General features: G+C 36.3%; 1 protein-coding gene across 9 annotated transcripts in view; it reads left to right on the forward strand.

Annotated features, from left to right (window-relative positions):
- RGS12 (regulator of G protein signaling 12) overlaps nt 1-18,318 on the forward strand; it is an 85,086-nt gene that overhangs the window by 34,443 nt on the left and 32,325 nt on the right. For 8 of the 9 annotated variants that reach the window (XM_027686761.1, XM_027686762.1, XM_027686763.1 and 5 more), the window contains 2 exons: nt 7,777-7,798; nt 15,990-16,159. In XM_027686761.1, coding sequence (XP_027542562.1) covers nt 7,777-7,798; nt 15,990-16,159 — 192 coding nt within the window. Of the gene's footprint in view, nt 1-1,430; nt 2,178-7,776; nt 7,799-15,989; nt 16,160-18,318 lie in introns of those variants that run through there. The other variant, XM_027686768.1, reaches the window with a different exon arrangement.

The raw sequence follows: 18,318 nt of genomic DNA on the forward strand, positions 1-18,318 counted from the left end.
AAGTAAAATCAACAATTCTAAGGTTGTTTAAACTAAGGGATTATTAGGTTTGTAACGCCAAGTGTGAGTGCCCAGAATGTGTAAAACATTGCCCACCCACAGTGTTCTGAACAACATTCACAGCAGTTCCTCCAGGGAGCTTCTGGTCTTGCAACTGCATCCCATTGCATGGGGGGTTATTTTTCTCTTACTCGTTCTTTTGGGTAACATCCTCACTTGTTAAAACTCTGCCAGTACTTTTGGTCTTTCTAGGTGATTCCTAGAGGTTTTAGGATAAAGTAAACACTCAGGATAAAAGTCCTGATTTGTGTTACACCAAAGGGATGTTCACAGGGAAGTTCTTCAGGCATTTCTGATTCATTTGTGCTTTTTACTTATCCACTGTAAGGATTATTATGCACCTGGTCACCTGCATATTTGTAATGGTGTTGTTGTTTGGTTAAGGTATTGACAGTGAAAATACATTCTGCATCCCACTTTGTTCAGTGTCAAATAAAATGTAGTATTTAAACAGCTCTGGCATTTTTTCTTTATAAAATTGTACATTCTAATACTTGTCCATACACAGGAAAACTGTTCTTCTGTGCAGGTATCACAGGGCATTTTCTTCTGAAATCCTAAAATAATGAAGGGTGTAATTTGTAAAACACATTTCTTCCTGTCTACCCACCCATTTGTTTCCATTGCATTTTGTCTTGGTATTAAATACTTGTAGAACCATTTAAAGCTGCAGTGGTGTGCCTGTTCAAACAAGTAATCGATCACAAAATTAAGTTTGTCTATTGCAGAAATGCTTGTTAAAATATGCTTCCTCCATTTTCACTTGCAATTAACTTAAAATTTCTTCTCTGATCACTCTAAATTAAATTGAGAAGATTAAGTTTTTCTGTTAGCCAAGTTTCTTCATTCTAAATCCAAAAATGGGGAGATGTGCAGACTTTTGCAAGTCAATCATAGCATGAGATATCGAGTGAAGGCTCTTGTTCTTGTCTCATTTTCTCTCTTTATAAGTTCAGAGTAATATTTACCTTCTTCATAGGGTTGTTTTTATATTAGGGGCTCAACCTGGGAACTGTATGGATGTGGGGTATTCCAACATGCTGCACTGAACAAGGGAGAAGGTTCCTCGTTCCTAAACGACTATTAGTAAGTCCACCTGGGGTTTAAGGACATCCCACTAGCATAAAAATGCCCACTAATCATTCCCAGTTTGCAATTCTGGTGTTTATTTTTAGGAGAAAATTGTATTCTGATTGCTTTAAAAATAACGGCAGTGAATGGTTTAGATACGATCAGTGTTTACGTGTGGACAGCAGCAAACTTCCTGAAATCCTATACTTTCCATATAGAGTCTCTTGAAGACACTGCTGTCACAGGCAAGTGAATAGCACTTCCCTCTTACATTACCAGGAGCCTGTTTTGCTCTCTGTTCCTGAGGCACTGTGCACAGAACTCTCTTGACATCAGTTGAGGACAGGCTCAGGTAGTGAGGAAGGAAGGGCAGAATAGCAGTTGGTTTTTGAAAGGAGAATTTTGTCTTTAGTGACAACAGGCTACTCCGAGGTTTAATGAAATCTGCCAAGTCTCCTTGTACTGTGGATTTTTACTTACAATTTATATTGTCAACCACTGGAAAGTTAAACAGAATGGACCATTTGAGGTCCTACTTTATTCTGGCTTGCATTATGTAAACCTCTGAAAATAGTGGTTTACTATGTAAATGTTTCTGTAACTAATGTTAGGGTGATTAACTAGTGTTTCTCTGAAAACTGTCTTGGAAATCTGTTTTATTGAATACAGGACTATCACACGATTCAACGTCATTTTATTTTCTTGATTTGTTATAGGAAATGTTTTAAAATACAATCAGCGTGATTTATATAAAATGATCAAGCTTTTCTGGTGAGAGATAATTGAGATCTAATCTGAATCCCTGACGAACCACAGCTTCCTGCATTGGCCTGTTGCTATTGGTAACATAAAGGGAGTAAAATAGAACTTCATACGAAATGCCTTTAAACTTTACTGGCGTGTACAGGCATGGAACAGGGTTGAATTTTTTAGTTTAATCTTTGAGAAGCCGGTGTGTTAAGGAAATGCTTTTTCCATATTAAGTGAAGATGAATTTAGGAAGAGTACTGTTAGGAAAAATAACTGCTGTTTCTTACGAAGAGCGGGTAAGTGATATGAATTATATTTAGCTAAAGCAAGGCATTGTTGCAGTGAGAAATTAGAAGAGGCTATTGTTACTGGCAAGAAATTAAAGACTGGTATCAGCTTCAGAATGCTTTTTGCTTAGCCTTTAAGCTTTTTTACTTTAAAGTATTTGAGTTAAAATTCCTTTGTAAATGCAAACATTGGATTTTATTATCAGAGAAAAGTAATCTTACTATACCAACTAACACCGAGATTTCTATATGTATTTATGAGCTGTGACCAATATGTATAAAGCTAAAAAATCAGTATGTTTATAATGTGTGCCTAATTTTTAATTCTGTGCAATGTTTTTTGTATATGCTTTCTGTACCATTATATCAATATTATATCTTGATGTAAAACTGTATAAATTTTGTATATATCTTTATCAAAATAATTTTAGGGATGGATTTGGCACTTAAGGCACTGTGTTTATATGTGATAAGATTGGTTTTGTTTGGGGTAAAAAGTTGAACATTTATTTCTTAAAGGAATTCCAAATGTCACATCATTTACTCTTATGTTGTTTTCATAGATTCAAATATTTGACAAAAATATACTGAACATATTCAGGAAAGTTATTGTACCGTAGTTTTACAGTATTTTTTTTCTTCAGAAGTCTTGCATACAGAATCCTTTTGTATTAACTATTATAAATACAATTTGGTGATAGAGAATTGAAATGGAAAATTGTGTAATAGTCCTCCTTTAAGTGGCATTGTGAAGGGGCACCCTTCTCAAAGAATTCTAAATCATGAAATAAATTGCAATAATATTTTGAAATGAAGATAAAACCCCCTGTAATATTACTCTAATTTTTAGGTGAGAAGTACATTTGAGATTGTTTATTAGAAGGAAAATCTAGCAATAATTTATAAGTAACAGGTTTTATTTTTTATTTAAAATGTTAGAATAGTATATACTATATTTTGAGACATGATCTTCATTCCAGAGATCATTGGGGTTCATGGCATAAGCAATGCTGATGCTGTAATGTATTTAAAAGGATAAAAATATGTGTATGTAATGTAAATCCTGGAGTAATGTGACTGAAGACCTTGGGATCCACTCATAATTCATACCTTGGCAAAAGGATGAGTGCCTTCAGGTGATTTAAGAAGTAGTTTGAACAAAGCTGGATGCAAGCAGACGGTCAGCTGAGTGACAGGCTTTCCCTGAGCTAAGTGACAGAATGTTTGAAAGTTGGCTCTTTGTATTCAGTCTGCAAATACTCAGTGCTTCATCTCTCTTAAAGAACACAACAGGATTTCCAAAGTTATTTTGTATACTGAAATCATATGAGAAAATCAGTTTAGAAGGTTGGTGGAGCTAAGTGTGCCATTGCAACCTGAAAGACTTAACTAGAGGGGTGCTTTTGTAAAATAGTGTGTGGTATGATACTGTACTGGGTAAGTAACAGATGCTGGAGGCAGCAGTCAGAGAATTCTTTGGATGCTGCAAGATGCCTGTATTGGAAGAAAGTGTGATTTAGAAAGGAGACACAGAGAGGTCATTTTTAATCCCTTTTATTCTGAATCTTTCTGGGTGCCCAGGAACGGAATAGATGTTTCTGTTTAGTCTGTGATTTTGTCATTATTAGAGTAGGAGAGAGAAATACGGCTTCACTCTCTGTAAGGATTTTTACCCTCCCTATCTCAGGACGAGTGGGAAAGAGAGATATCTTCTTTGACTCAGGAAGGCACTCACTCCCACTCTGATAACAGAGATGATTTCATGTTGCTCCATTTTATTGCTAAGGCCTGGCATTTCCCAGTATGTGTCACTGCTCCCGGTATCCCCATCTTTCCCTTTGTTCTACTCCATTACTGAAGCATAACTTTGACTTAAATGACAAATCTTGAGGTGGAGAAAAAGGACATTTTTGTATTGTTGTAACCTGGGTAATTTGCACATGAGGATTTATTTTCTCAATATAATGTCTGGGATATGGGTAGGGTAATTTTTTGTTTTCTGCATGATGGTGTTATGGTAGAATTTGACAGTATATAGTTACTTCCCTGGGACCTGATCTGTTTGAAATGGAACATGTAAGTGGATTTTCTGGATAAGAGTTTCTGTCACCTGAAAGTTGTCATCAGACCAGCTTCATGTAGGGGTTCATGCATTATTGTCCTTTATGCCCTCTTTCCCTTTGTACCCAGTTGTTGGTGCAAGAGACTATGTCATCTGCTTCTATTCTGGAAAAAAAAATTATGTACTCACAAAGTAGTTTTCTCCCTGATAATTATTGTACGCTAAAACTCTTTTAGATTTGCTGCAAGCAGATCATGAACATGACATCAAAAGCCTCCTGGGGCCTTCTGGTTTTTCCACCTAGCAAAGAGAGATGATACAAAGAGAAATTTAACATGTTTTCTCTTATTCAGAACATTATGCTATCAAATGTATGCTGAAGCATTTGCCAGTTTACAGAGACCTAGAGTGTCTTTTATGGTTTATGATAACTGGGAAGCCACTGTTTAGCTTGCTGGCCTTGGCACTGAGCTTCTCACTTGAACCACAGGAATCAAGATCCTGCCCTGAAGTATCAGGGAGAGAATTGCATCCCCTAACTTTGTGTGTGTGGGGAGTGTGTGTCTGTATAACTCAGCAGCTAATCCAGTTAGATGAGCAAGCAGAGTTCCCATGAAGAGATATACTGGAAGATATTCTAGTTTTCCTAAATTAGATTTATTTTTTAAATTTTTGTGATTTGTTACTATCAGATTCCTGGCATATACCATGGGCTTTTTCCTAAACCAATTTGGAAACTGGGGTAATTTGAAGAACTAATTTCAGGTCTTATCTGGTTGTGAAAGATTTGAGGGTTGCATGCAATTAGATTTTATCTCTGGGTGATAGTTCATATATACATTCATAACATGTATGTTCCGTCATTTGGAATTACATGCTTAAATACTTTTTAAAAATCTTCACATTAGCACTAACTGGTACAAGTCATCCCTATCCTTCCTCATCTTTCAGAAATGGCTACCTACATTAACTGTTCAATTTTACAGCTTTCTAATACACATATTTTTCTGTAGGTGGTTCTTAATATGTATGTAGTGTTAAATTTCATCAAATGATCAAACTTTGTTTGTGTAGTAGATCAAATTTTGTCCTGAAGAGCCTCCAGTGGTGGTAAACATAAGTGCTGAAGAATGAAAAACAGCCCCCAACATATAGTGTATTTTTAAAATGAGATCATCATAGTATTTAAAAAAATCTGGTCTTGCAACTTATACCTTTTGACAAATCTAGACAAGTTTCAGCTGAACAGTTTAGAAGAGAAACTTCTTTGTCTAAGTGTGCAGTATGCCATTTCTGAAAGGTTTATATTGAGATTTCTAAGTACTCACAAATGTGAACATATTACTGTGAGTTCTTACACAATAATTACAAGTTTAAGTTTTGAGCTGGTTTTATTGAATTAATGTAACACGCGTTAGCAAAGCATTTAAAATAATCACACAAAACCAACCCAAAAAAGGTGTGTAGAAAGCTCACTGCATTAACTTATGGTAAAGGGATTGAGGTAAAACTATATTTCATTGTCCATTAATGATTGAGCTTTTCTATGAAATTACCCCATTTTCCTTGTAAAATAATATTTTACAATTGTTAACTTCCCAGTTTTTGCCAAAAGTACTGTATTCTTTTTCCTATCATGAGAATCCTATTAATTTTACTTCATACCTTTCAAAAAAATGAAGGTACTTGCTGTTTGAGTCCAGATTCATGCAAGCTGCCAAAGTAAATGACGATTCCTAAAACATATATATTTTGAAAGTACTTTTATTTTTTTATGTCTAATGTGTAAACTGATACTATTACTTTACTTTGAGTCATCTTTTCCTTAATTCTTTGAGAAATGACATTGAAGTTGTTTGTTCATTAGCTGTACTGTACAGTGATGTGACTAAGAAATTAGAAGCAATCATATTTATAAACCAGATTTCAGTAATGTAAATTAAATTTTCTGAATTACAAACATGAATTAAGTTATGGCCTCTGAATGCATAATATGCTTGCTAGACTTATGTGCAAAAGAGAAGTAGAAAAGATGTCCTAAGCCTCACTGAAGAACTGTAACTAAAACAGAACTACTTTTTTTCATACTTGAAAAAAAGCTATTAAAGTGAGATGCCTGGATACACTTTTGATTATATTATTATGCTTCACACATCCAGAAGCCTTTATTTTTGTGTAGGTAAGCAAGAAGTGCCATAATTTTTTGGATCTTTTTCATGAGAGGTGTATTTGTGTTTATCTGAAGTAGCACCAGAGGAATGATGTCAATAGGGACGAGTTCAGACTTTGAAAGTTTCAGCACAATTGTGTCAAAGACCAGATCAGATCCTCTCCTGGAGAGGTGGGTGCTGAGGCCACAGCAGTTTATAACAAGGGATGTTCTTCAGATAGTGTTAACAGTATGTGAGATCCTGCAGTGAAATAGTGGAAGGAGAATAATTAGTCTTTTAAGGATTACCAAGGGGTTTGTGGATTTTGAAGAGTGGGAATGTTTCTTCCCAAGGCTGGATACTACAGACAAACTATGAAGACACAGCTGTTGCTTGAGTTGTTTGTATATATACGTATCTGCTTTTTTTCTTCTGTGTGTTTTCCATCTTGAAGAAATTGTAGATATTGTAAGGCATTCTTTCCTAGCATTTTAAAGAGCAGTACAAAAGAGAATTTCTTTTTAACTATTTAGAAAGTTACTTAAAGGGACCAAGAAAAGATTCCCCAAACTAAAACAAAAATATTTTTTAATAGTCATTAACGAATCAACACAAACTTAAACCTAAAAATGATCTGTCCTCCAGACTTCACTTAGCTGAGTGTCAAGGTGCAAGCATTTGAGTACACATTTGAGAAATGTTCACTACTTGGATTTAGAGAGGTGTTAGCTACCCTGAGATAATTTGTGATCAAAGGTGAGAAGTTTAGGGTAGTTAAGCACCTAAACTTCAGTGTTTCACCAGAAGACTGATTGTCCTTGAAAATGTACAATACTGGTAGAGATGGTGACGAGTTCTTACCTCTAGGTTATTGAAAACACTTTGAACAACCTTTTCTCTCTGTAGCAGTCAGAAGTGATTGACAGGGGAAGTTTTCAGAGTCATCTGACTGACAAAATACTGAATTTTAATTTTAATTCTACATATCTCCAGTTATTGCAGGAAAATATAATATATGAGGTGTTGTTTCCATTTCAGGTCTTTGCAGGTCAGTTTTAGGTATCTACTTTGTCACATGTACCAACCAATTGTGTCTGCTCATCTAATAAGGACTTTTGCAAGCAGTGTAGCTACCACAGCAGGAAGTACTGTAAATACTAGTGGGTTCAAATTCCTGGACAGTAGTGGTTAAAAGGCCTGGGGTGAATTTCATTGTGGGGAGGAAACACCTGTGAGAAAGCAACAGCTGATTTCTTTAGATTTTCCTTGCTAATGTTATCTGTTATTAATAAAGTGATAAAAGTAGCCAACACTTCAAATATTATGTGAAGCTCAAAGATTTCTAATACTTGCCATGAAACTTAAGTAATACTTCTTTTTCTCTTTCTTATTGCAGTCAGCAACTGTTTCTGATGGAGGTAAGCCAAAGCTTTTTACTTTTATAATGAAAAATAATCAATTTTCCACATTAGGCAACATAATATGTGGTAAATAATGTGATATATTACAAGATGTAAGTCCAAAGTGGCACAGAACTCTGTGACTGCTTTGGGAGCTGTGCCAGTGAAAATATTGCAGGGTTGTGTTCACATACTTTCAGTGGTTTATTTGCATAATATTTTTATGGCACATTTATATATGCACGTTTTTATTATAACTAGGCTTCTTTATTCATAATAATAAAGAGGCAGAGCTGGTAGAGTTTTTTGTAATTGGATGGTAGATAAAATCTCATTCTCTGTTTCATTGTCCTTTACATACCTTGTGTGCTTTTGAAGAGGTTTCTAGCTTCTAAGTTGTAAGCTGTGTTGGTACATTTGTTGATGTTGAAATTTCTTAAATGTGATGCATTTTGAGAAGGGAGTAAGTAATTCGATATTTGTAAAATCCCAGCATGGAGCTTTTCCACTTCTGGAATACTTCTAAGTAAACTCTTCTTAATTGCACCTGAGCTTGTTTGTTTTAATTTTAACATGCCTTTAATGTTTTAAAGGATGTCCACTCTTTGTTAAACATTAGAAGATGATTTCTATGAAGCTTTGAAGTTAATTGAAACAGTTTAAGTATGGTTCTTTAATGGAATAAAGAAATTTGTATAGTTTGGAGTATACAGGAGATGGCTTTTCTCCTTGTCTTTCTTGGCAGGAATTGGTTCACTCCATCCTGCAGAGAAACTCACTTACATACATATTATTACATTTGCTATTCTTTGACAACAGTACAAGACAATTTTATAAAATAAAAGGGGCAGAAGGGAACAAACTGTGTTGCTCTAACTAGTGCAGTGAAATCGCAGAAATATTTTGAATGGTAAGGATAATTTTTTTATATTATATGCAAATGTAAATGCAAAATTAGCAATACTATTCACAAAACTTCATCATGTCCTAATTTCTGATTCCTTGTGAGACTAAAAGTACACTTGTGAGAAACATTACTGTTTTGGTCCTTTTGCCAGAGCCATTTTCCAATAGTTGGCTGACTTTATCAGGTATTTTCCTTCTCTACTGCTGACACAGTCTACTGCTGTACAGTACTTTTGTCTGGATGAGAAGATAGACTCTGTCTTGTCTGCAAAGTGAAAAAAAAACAAAACGGAAAATAACAGTGTTTATTCTGCCTTCTATTTCTAAAATGTAGCATATGTTTTTGTGGGAAAAATGTGTATTTTTTCCCCCCAGATGTTACCTGCTTGATATAAAAATCAAAACAAAGCACAGACTTTTTGTTTCTGTATGTAGCCCCGGTGCTGAGGGCCAAAAATTTGATTGACCTTTTTTAGTTAAAATGGAAAGTACTTGTGTCTTGTCTCCAGGAGGGTTCTTGCTCTATGTTAATGAAAATTATGTTACTTCTGTTGCTTATCCAGACTTGGAGATTCCTGTGATAGTAATCATATGATAGTAATCTCAAGCTTTTTATGCCTCCAGCTGAAAATTTATTTTAAAAATTCCACTTATTTTCAGTTCTTCCAATATGACTTTTTTATTGCATTCCAAATCAGTAGGTAACTGTTTTCACAATTAATTCTATACAGTTTTGTGAAGTCATGAAATCTAAGGGTACAGAGGTGAAAGAACAGCCAAGAAGTTATATGCAATTTTCTGCTGAGTCGTATTACTTATCTTTTCAGGTAGTTCAGAATATTTAATGTGAACAGTCTCTTCATTGTTAAATGCTACTTAAGAAGGGGGGTGTAATTTGTGTAAGAAATGGTAGTTGAACTATACTGAATAATATTGAATCAATGCTTAACTACCCAGTAAATGGATTGGAAAAATAGGAACCACAGAGACTGTAACCAGAAAAAATGAAATTAAATAAATTCCTTATTAATTTCATTTAGAGTTGCATTGAGTAAAAAGCTCTGATTCATGTGTGAATTACATTTTCCAGCTTTTACTTTTATTATGTCGCAGAACTGAAATTTTTCCCGTCTTCCTTAATCTCACTAATGCATTAATAGTTCCACAGATTTACACATTTTAGGGCATTTCTATTTTAGAGCAGTTTTAACTAGTGTAACCATTAGTACAGCACTGCATACTTCCCTTCCTAGACTAAATCTTTATCATGACAGAATCACAGAATGTGGGTTGGAAGAGACCTTAAAGACCATCTCGTTCCAACCCCCTGCCATGGACAGGGACAATTTGCACTAGATCAGGTTTTGTTAAAGCCCCATCCAACCTGCCTTGACACTTCCATGGAAGGGACATCCACAGTTTCTCTGGGCAACCTGTGCCAGGGTCTCACCACTATCACAGTGAAAAATTTCTTATATCTAATCTAAATCCACCCTTTTCCAGTTTAAAGCCATTACCCCTTTTGTCACTCCATGCCCTTGTCAAAAGTCCCTTTGCAGCTCTCTTGTAGCCCCCTTTAGGTATTGGATGGCTGCTCTTCAGTCTCTCCAGAGCCTTCTTTTCTGCATTATATTGCTAATTAATATTAGTATTTTACATATAACTCGATACTATAAATACTATTGTTAAGCATTAGTCTGGGAAGGAAATTCATGTGTAAAAAGTAATTATTATGTGTTTATATACATCCCTTCAGTGTAATAAGAGGCACAACAGCTCTCTGTACATTGTCTTTCCTAGGTCAGTGAAGCCTCACGTCATATGGCTTTTATTACATTAGAGCCAGGCACTGGAAACCATCTACCCCTTGTTGTGTTTATTTTACATGGTTCTCAGCTTGTGCAAGGGGGGGGGTGTTCTTACCATCCAAAACTATGCACTTGGGCTTTGCAGGATAGGTAACGTGTAGGAGATCGAGGTACTTAAATTAGTGTTGTTTCCAGAGGTGGTGACCAGTAGCAACTCTTAATTGTAATTGATTTGCTTAATGAATTGCAGACAATCGGAATGCAAACTGTAATACTGCTTAAATGCAAGATCACTGCTATAGATCATCTAATCTGCAGCACCTCTGGTCTAGGAATAGCAGAAACCATTTTATGTTACTACAACGACCTGTAATTAGCAGGTTTCTCTTACTTCCTGTCTCAGAAACTGTCCTTTCCCGCTGACTGTAGGAATAGTGAGTGTGTACACAGCATGCAGGCTGCGGCTGATGTTTTGAGCACTGTGCCATCTGAATCATCACAGGGATGATCAGCAGTCCCCAGCTAATGTGCGACTTTGCTATTTATACCTGAATGGCACTTTACAAAGGGAAAACCTTAAGGTCAAAGGACGTATAACAGAAGTACATCATCACTCATCTCCCAGACAAAGAGGGGGTGAGGTATCTGAGCTAATGAGAATGTCTTAGTTCTTACCTGCTATTCCCTACTGAGATCAGTTCCACAAAACTAAAGTCTGTTCCTTCCAAATACTGCAGCATAACAGATACTATATGCACATTTTTTCCCCAAGATACTACTTTATTGTAGTTTCAGCTGATTTTGCCTTTTATGTTCATCGCTTGGACAGAATTTCCATAAGGAAAAGTGTTCTTAAAGACCTTTTTTGAAAGGCATCTGATGTTTACAAGAATAAATAATGTAAACTCTATTTTAAAAACTAACTAAAGAATGTAGAGCAAAAAATTCGCAACGAAGTACAAAATAAAACAAACCCCTGTTTTACGCTTTTTACACTCTAAATACAGATGGATTATTTCCTCAACAGGTATATGACTTATTTGTCAGTTCCGCTGGCAGTGCATGCTTACTGTAGCTGTGTTCCACTGTAACATAAATAATTCAAGTTCCTTTAGCAGCAGTGGCAAAAGGTCTTTTCTTTAAATTATTTATGTAGCATTTTATAATGCTTTGTGGTAAGCATACTATTGCTTTCCTCTGCTTGAAGCCATGAGGGTAAAGAATCAATTTGTTTAGAATGGTGTTAGAGGCTCCCAGGAATTGCTGGGGGGAAGTGCTTTAGCTTCCCTCATTCCAAAATTTCAGAGGAACGATGTGCTGTACAGTAAGGCTAATCTACACCCAATGGGTTCCAGGACGTTACAGCTGAACTTGGTATGGATTCAGAAGGATGGCTTTCAGTGAAGGGCTTGAAGTATTTGATTAAGTGGCACCACAGTGGTTCTTATCAGCTTTACCCAGGTAATGTATTTAACGATTAACTAGAATATCTTAATTATGTGAATGTACGTGTTGCGATGATTACAGGGAATGTGTTTAGCTTCTCACAATAATGAGAATATTTGTAGGTTGAAAAATATATACAAAATACATAAAAATGCATACAAAAATGTCCTTTGTGAATTGTATTCAGGCTTATGGCTTTATATTATTTAAATCAAAACTTTTGAAGCCATCTTATCCTGACTACTTTCAAGATTAGTTGATTAAGTGCCTGCATTTTCTTACATAATGCTGTTTTTGTAAAATATAAACCCAAAACCCTCCACAGAATGTATAAATGCAAACGGTGTAAAATACTGGGTTTTGAGGATTTTTTAGATAGCTTTCTGTGTTAATTCTGTATTTGAAAAAGGTAATAAATGAAACTGAATGAGTTTGCATCAAAAGTAGTTTTTCTTCATTAGGTATGGTTGATTTCAAACAGAACAGAAATAAAGTTAGGTCCCTGGGATTTGGGATGCTTGAGCAAGGAGCCTCTTTTACAGGTAATACAAGATGAGTCGATGCTTCTGACAGTAAAGACAAAGGCAGGCAGGCATTTGGAAATGTCACAGCACTGCTATTGTCTATGCTGTCCATGCAGAGCTGGAGTTTTTCACATTAAACTCCTCTGGCATCCTGAGATTCCCAATAGCTCGTTGTCTTTTTTTAAATACTTTACAAAGAGGAGGAGGAGTCCACTTTGCACAACAGCCTTGTGATTAGAAGGTTTGAGGGTGGGAATCAGGGCTCTCTGTTTCCTCTGATGATCATCACAGAGTGCTCATTAGACAAAATATGTGATCCGGTTGGAAAGCTCCTCCATTCACGCTTTCCAAGGTGGGCTGTGTGTACCTAGGAATGCATGAGCTGTGAGAGTCAGGAAACCTGATGCTGCAGTCTTTCATTGGAAACATTTCTCTGCAAGAGGAGTGGAGCAGGAGTTATGGTTTATACAGTCTTCATTTAAGCGTGATTTGGATACTTTGTGTACTAGTGTTAGAGTTGGAGAGATATTTTTCTTTCCATCTTTCTTTTTCTCCTGTTCTTAACGGTATATCTGCACTAGGCTGTAACTGTTTTCATTGCAACTGTTTATCTGTGTGGTAAAACAAACTACAATAACCAAGCCTTTTCTGGGAAACAGCCTTGTTCTGCATTGTTTCCAGGTTGACAGGTACCCCAGCAGAAAGCTGTAGAGATTTTAAGAGCAAACTGACTGCATTTTTGCTTTAAGGGAAACCAAAGCAATGTCAGGTATAAATTCAAACAGTTCTTTCTGAAAAAGGTCTGAATTAGCTAAATAAAATCCACCAGAACAGAGACAGTTTACTGGGAATGAGTAATCCCTTAATGCTGTGTTAACACGTTGGAGGACCTGTGCCAGTAGCTCCATGGTTGTTGGAAATACAGTCTTATTGGGGTTCATTTGCGCTCGTGGGACCTCTGGAGTCGGCAGCATATCAGAGGGAGGAGAGTCCAGTGCAGTTTAGAGCGAGTGTAACTGAGGAGCTGGAGAGAGTGAGCAGCTGGTAGCAATTAAAGGTAGTTAGCAGTTACCCCCTGGTGTAAACACGCAGAGGTTGTAATTGCAGTTTGGTCTCCCTGCTGCCATGGGGAAATGGAACGGCTGCCGCTGGGAGGAAGGTGAGTGAGGCTGACCAGCTGATGACTGCTCTGCTGCCTCTTCGCAGTCCCTCCCCAGTCCTAAGGCACTGTGACCCCTCGATTGAGAGCTGAGTGCTTTGTGTGGCCGCTCCCTAATTTCCCTCCGTCAGCCAAGTAGGTTTCAAGGGTTTGGGATGTGGGATGAGTTTACCTTTCTGACTTCGCCTGAAAGGAACAAGGAAATTTTCATCATTCATCACTGGAGAACACTGGGGATTGAACCCTCCAGGAGTGAGGCAGTATCTGAAACTGTTCCAGATCTATCAAGGAGTGGGTGTCTATTTATATCCTGGACTGTAAAATAAAACATATCCACCTGCAGAGTTAAAGCAAAATACTTCAGATAATAAATTTAGATATCATTCTCTTCAGATTCACATTAGCTTCTTTCACAATAGTTTCACTGTGGTGACAGCTATTCTCTAATGAAGCTAACAGTTGACTTGGTTATGCTCTTTCATATGCCTTAAAGGAAAAAGTGAATAAATATTTCTATAAGAAAATTTGGCATTATTTGCTGAGTGTTTGTAATTAGCTTTGATTAAAATGGTGATTAGGCAAAGAAAAATGTTTATATACATGTTGTGTTACTATTGCCCTTAAATATTATCCTTGTTGAAAATATAAAGTTACATTTCATTCTTCCATAATCTAATTCTGTATCTTTGTCTTATTTGATTTTTTTGTCTTGAAAAATGGCTTTGCATACAGAAACTCGCAGTAATTAACTGTTAGGTCTTAGTGAATATTTCTGAGTTACAGAACATATTTAAAATGAAGTTTTAGAACTTTTTAAAAAATTTTTTTCTTATCTTTATGACTATCTTTATAACTTTTTCTTATGCTTGTAGCTGTTGTTTAGTAGGTTTTTTTTTTTCAAAGTTCATAGTTCCAGGGAGGAGCAGTAATGTTTTGTAACATAAAGTTTGGAAATGCAAAGTGCTTTCAAATATTTATAAAAGAAAAGGAGACTTCGGGAGATCTCATAAAGTAGTATTTTTGGTGAAATTACTCCTTGCTTTAGTTAATCCACATGAATAACTGAGGAGAATAACAAAAATGTCCCTGTGAAGAATAGTCCATTTCTGACTTGTGCATTCAGTTTTCTCAAACAGCTTACATTTCTAGTGAGCTGCATACTTACTTTTCCATTTGGCATAAAATTACTGAATATACTGTCTATTTAATTTGAGGATATTATTTTATCACATCTTTTACTGCAAATTTTTCAAATAATTGTATGTCTGGGTTTTTTTCGTCCCTTCGTCACAGAATCTCATTCAGTTTGGCATCTCTAGTGTAATGTGTCCTTTGTGTGCACTGGGAGATGTAGAGAGTGTGCTGTAAAAGGGCATGCAACAAGTAAATGACAAATTTGGGAATAGGACCCTGTTGTAAGCAGTTCCCTCTCTTACTTAGCGCAGCCATTTCTTTCAGTTTTCCACTTCTGTGAATAAATAGTCACTTTAAGATTTTGTGTGTTCTGTTTACTGATATGTGACAAAGATGGTCTGGGGTAATACTTGAATTATTAGTTAGGCTGCTACACAGGGTTGGGTTTTCCTGAATTCTTTATGGGTTCTTGTTAATTTGTTTTTCAGAATACAAAGAGCACTTCTGTTTTTTCAAGATCTAAAGAATCTGGTCATTTCTCATCTTGGGGTCCCTAGATTATTTCAGTATGTTGGCTGGAGTCTGGAAGGGAGTAAAAGATCCCTGTTTTTATTAGAAACCATAATAAATTCAGAATCTGTGGTTTGATACCTCTACCTGCTGTGGATGAGGAAGGCATCCATTACTAGCTCATTTGCTTTGGTGTTGTTTTACTCAATCAAATCCTTTCCTAAATTTTCAGTATTTAACAGGCATCTTTTGTTTCCACGTAAAATTTCACAGATTCCCTGTCTCTACTGATTTAAGTGTATATGAAATTTTGCTCTTATCACCAAATAGATTTTTGCCATTCTGGTGAATGGTGGGTTCTTGAAGGTCTGCCTTCATTGAATAATCTTATGAAGGAGTGCAGGCCACAGGGTGAGGAATGTAAGCAGGAAAATTTGCCCAAGGTATTTTATTTTGTGAGGTATTTCATTTTGTACCTGCCTTTTCTGCTTCTGGCAGGGGACTGCTTTTAAGACACTCATTTCATTTTCTTTGCAGTGCAGCAGAAGAAACTTGAGAGATGTTTGTGGTTATTTTTTCTATGCAAAAATGGAGAGGGATATTTTGAAGTTCTGCACTACTGTGAGCTTGAGCAGGAGGTGTGATAAATCAAGTAAACAGTGTTGAAGAGTAAAAGTGAATAGCACTTTATTGACAGATTTGTTAATTTCTTTTATTAACAGAGCTGAATAGCACTGATTTAAAAGACTGCATCAGTGAGAACAGCCTCAGTAGCAATGCCAGTCTTCCCAGTGTACAGAGCTGTCGACGACTTCGAGAAAGAAGAGTTGCAAGTTGGGCTGTTTCATTTGAGCGTCTTCTTCAGGATCCTATTGGTGTTAAATATTTTTCGGTGAGTTGTGAGAGATGACAACAGGCCTTTCAAAACAGGTGATACTGCTGCAGTAATTTTGCCATATTCTTTTTTCTTCCTTTCTTGACACTGTCCTTACACAGGACAAGAGACAGGAGTTCATTCATGCTCAGTTGTTATCTGAGCACCTTTCTAAGTTTAAATGGGTTCACAGTTGAGTAAGAGTTCCTAGTAATACACATATTGCCATGCATTTCTGCATAGCAAAGGTTTCATATGGAAGCTATACTTTGTTTTGTCTGTGAACTTTTAGAAAACTTCCCCATTTTGTAAAACGTTATTTTTGTATCTGTAGCCTTTGTACTAGAAGAAGGAAGTAGTTTTGGTAGTTTCCCAAGAATGGGTAATCTATTTACATTTATCTACTGAAATGTTGAAAGCCATTTAGAAGATTTTTTTCAATTATATAGTAGCTTATTTTCCTGCTAAAGGCTTTTAGAAATACTTTTTGGAAGTAATTATGGTACCTAAGAACACTTGATGAAGTTACACCTTACAGGAATAATGTTGAGTATTTGCAAAGCATAGATTAAGCTGCTTCACAGCACATTTATAAGTTGTAAATAGCATCATCTCTATTTTACATGCAAGGAAATTGAGTGTATACACTTTTGTTGCACTGAGAGTATGTTACTGATTCTGAATATGTTACACAAGGACAGTTTGTGCTGCCCAAATAATTTTCACAAAGAGAATGTGAAGAAACATATGGTAGATTATTGGAATCTGCAGTAACTCAGAAAGAGTCCTTTATTTGATACAAAAGTATTGAGATACCAAAATGGTTAATAAGCAGACTTGCGTGTGAACTGGTGTGGGGACCCAAAACCCGCATTAACAATGAACATCTGTTTGAGGAAACAGAGAAGATGAAAGCAAAATAATATACCCTGTATATTGTGTTCCCTGGTTTAACAGAGTAGCCTTAGAGTTATCAGCATTTCTGCTTAGATACTGAGACTTCTCATCAGACTGGAAGAAAAATTGCAGTTTTGATCTGATGTTAGAGTCCACCTGGAAAATGATGTGATTTGTGGGGACGCTACTGTAAGTTTAGTTGACTTTTCTAATGACTTGTAAGCCATCACTAAACTTATGTACACTTAGGAAATTGCTGCATCAATCTTTCACTACTGCAGATGTTCAAAACATATTAAAAATGTAGAAAGTAGCTTATGACATTTTAATAAATATTCAGATTAAAAGGTTAAAGATACATTTCATTTCACCAAAACGCAACCTCAGATGCTTTGCAAGTTTTACTTTTTACTTTTCCCCCCATTTTATTCTAGTTAGAACTTATTTTTATAGACACTGCAAAACTGTGTGTGTTAAAGAAATACCCAATTTAAAGAACAATTAAGGAATGTTAAAGTTTGTTGTGTGCACCACCATTTTCTTGAGGCCCAGGAGATGTCCAGAGCCATTGCTTAGGTTCATTTGCAACCTCGTTGTCATAACACTGTGCAATTACAGATTCTGCCAGTATTCAAGAACACTGAAGCATCAGCATTTAATTCAGGGTTACCCAGTAAACATCTTAGTGTGTTTGGGATCCAGCATGCATCTGCCTTTCCTGAGGACAGCTTTGTCACAGAGCGGGAATTACTCTCTAAGAAGGAGAGATTTTGCATGTTTTGCAAATACTCACACTTTGCATAATAGCCTGCTGATCAGAGCAGTCAGCCAGGAAGTGAGAGACCTGTTTGCAGGTTCCTTCCTCAAGGGGTTCAAACCAGCACCTCCAGCTTCCCAGCCATGTGTGGCAACTGCTGGGCTGCCTCATGTTCCAACTGGGGCACCGCTTGGTCTTCCTGGTGAAGCCGAAATGTTGTACAGGCAGCTGTGCCCAAATCATGTGGCCACAAAGCAAGTGGGAGAAGGACTGTAGATTCATAGTGAATGTGCTGAGTGGGGAAGTAGGCAGTTTTGTTCCAGTTCCTGCTCAGTAATTTGATTCTCTTTTAGTATGTAATTACATGTAAAATGCAGAAATGTCTCCTGACTGTTCTCTTTTATATGTTTATACTGTTCTCTTTTATACGTATATGATTGTCTTTTATACGTTTGGTGTCACAGGTTATGTATCTGAAGAACTTTAAATTAAAAGACAGTTTGCTAGGGGATTTAGATTCCCT

The sequence above is a fragment of the Neopelma chrysocephalum genome, unplaced genomic scaffold (assembly GCF_003984885.1).
Source record: "Neopelma chrysocephalum unplaced genomic scaffold, ASM398488v2 Primary Assembly neopelma1_71, whole genome shotgun sequence".
NCBI classification, from domain to species: Eukaryota; Metazoa; Chordata; class Aves; order Passeriformes; family Pipridae; genus Neopelma; species Neopelma chrysocephalum.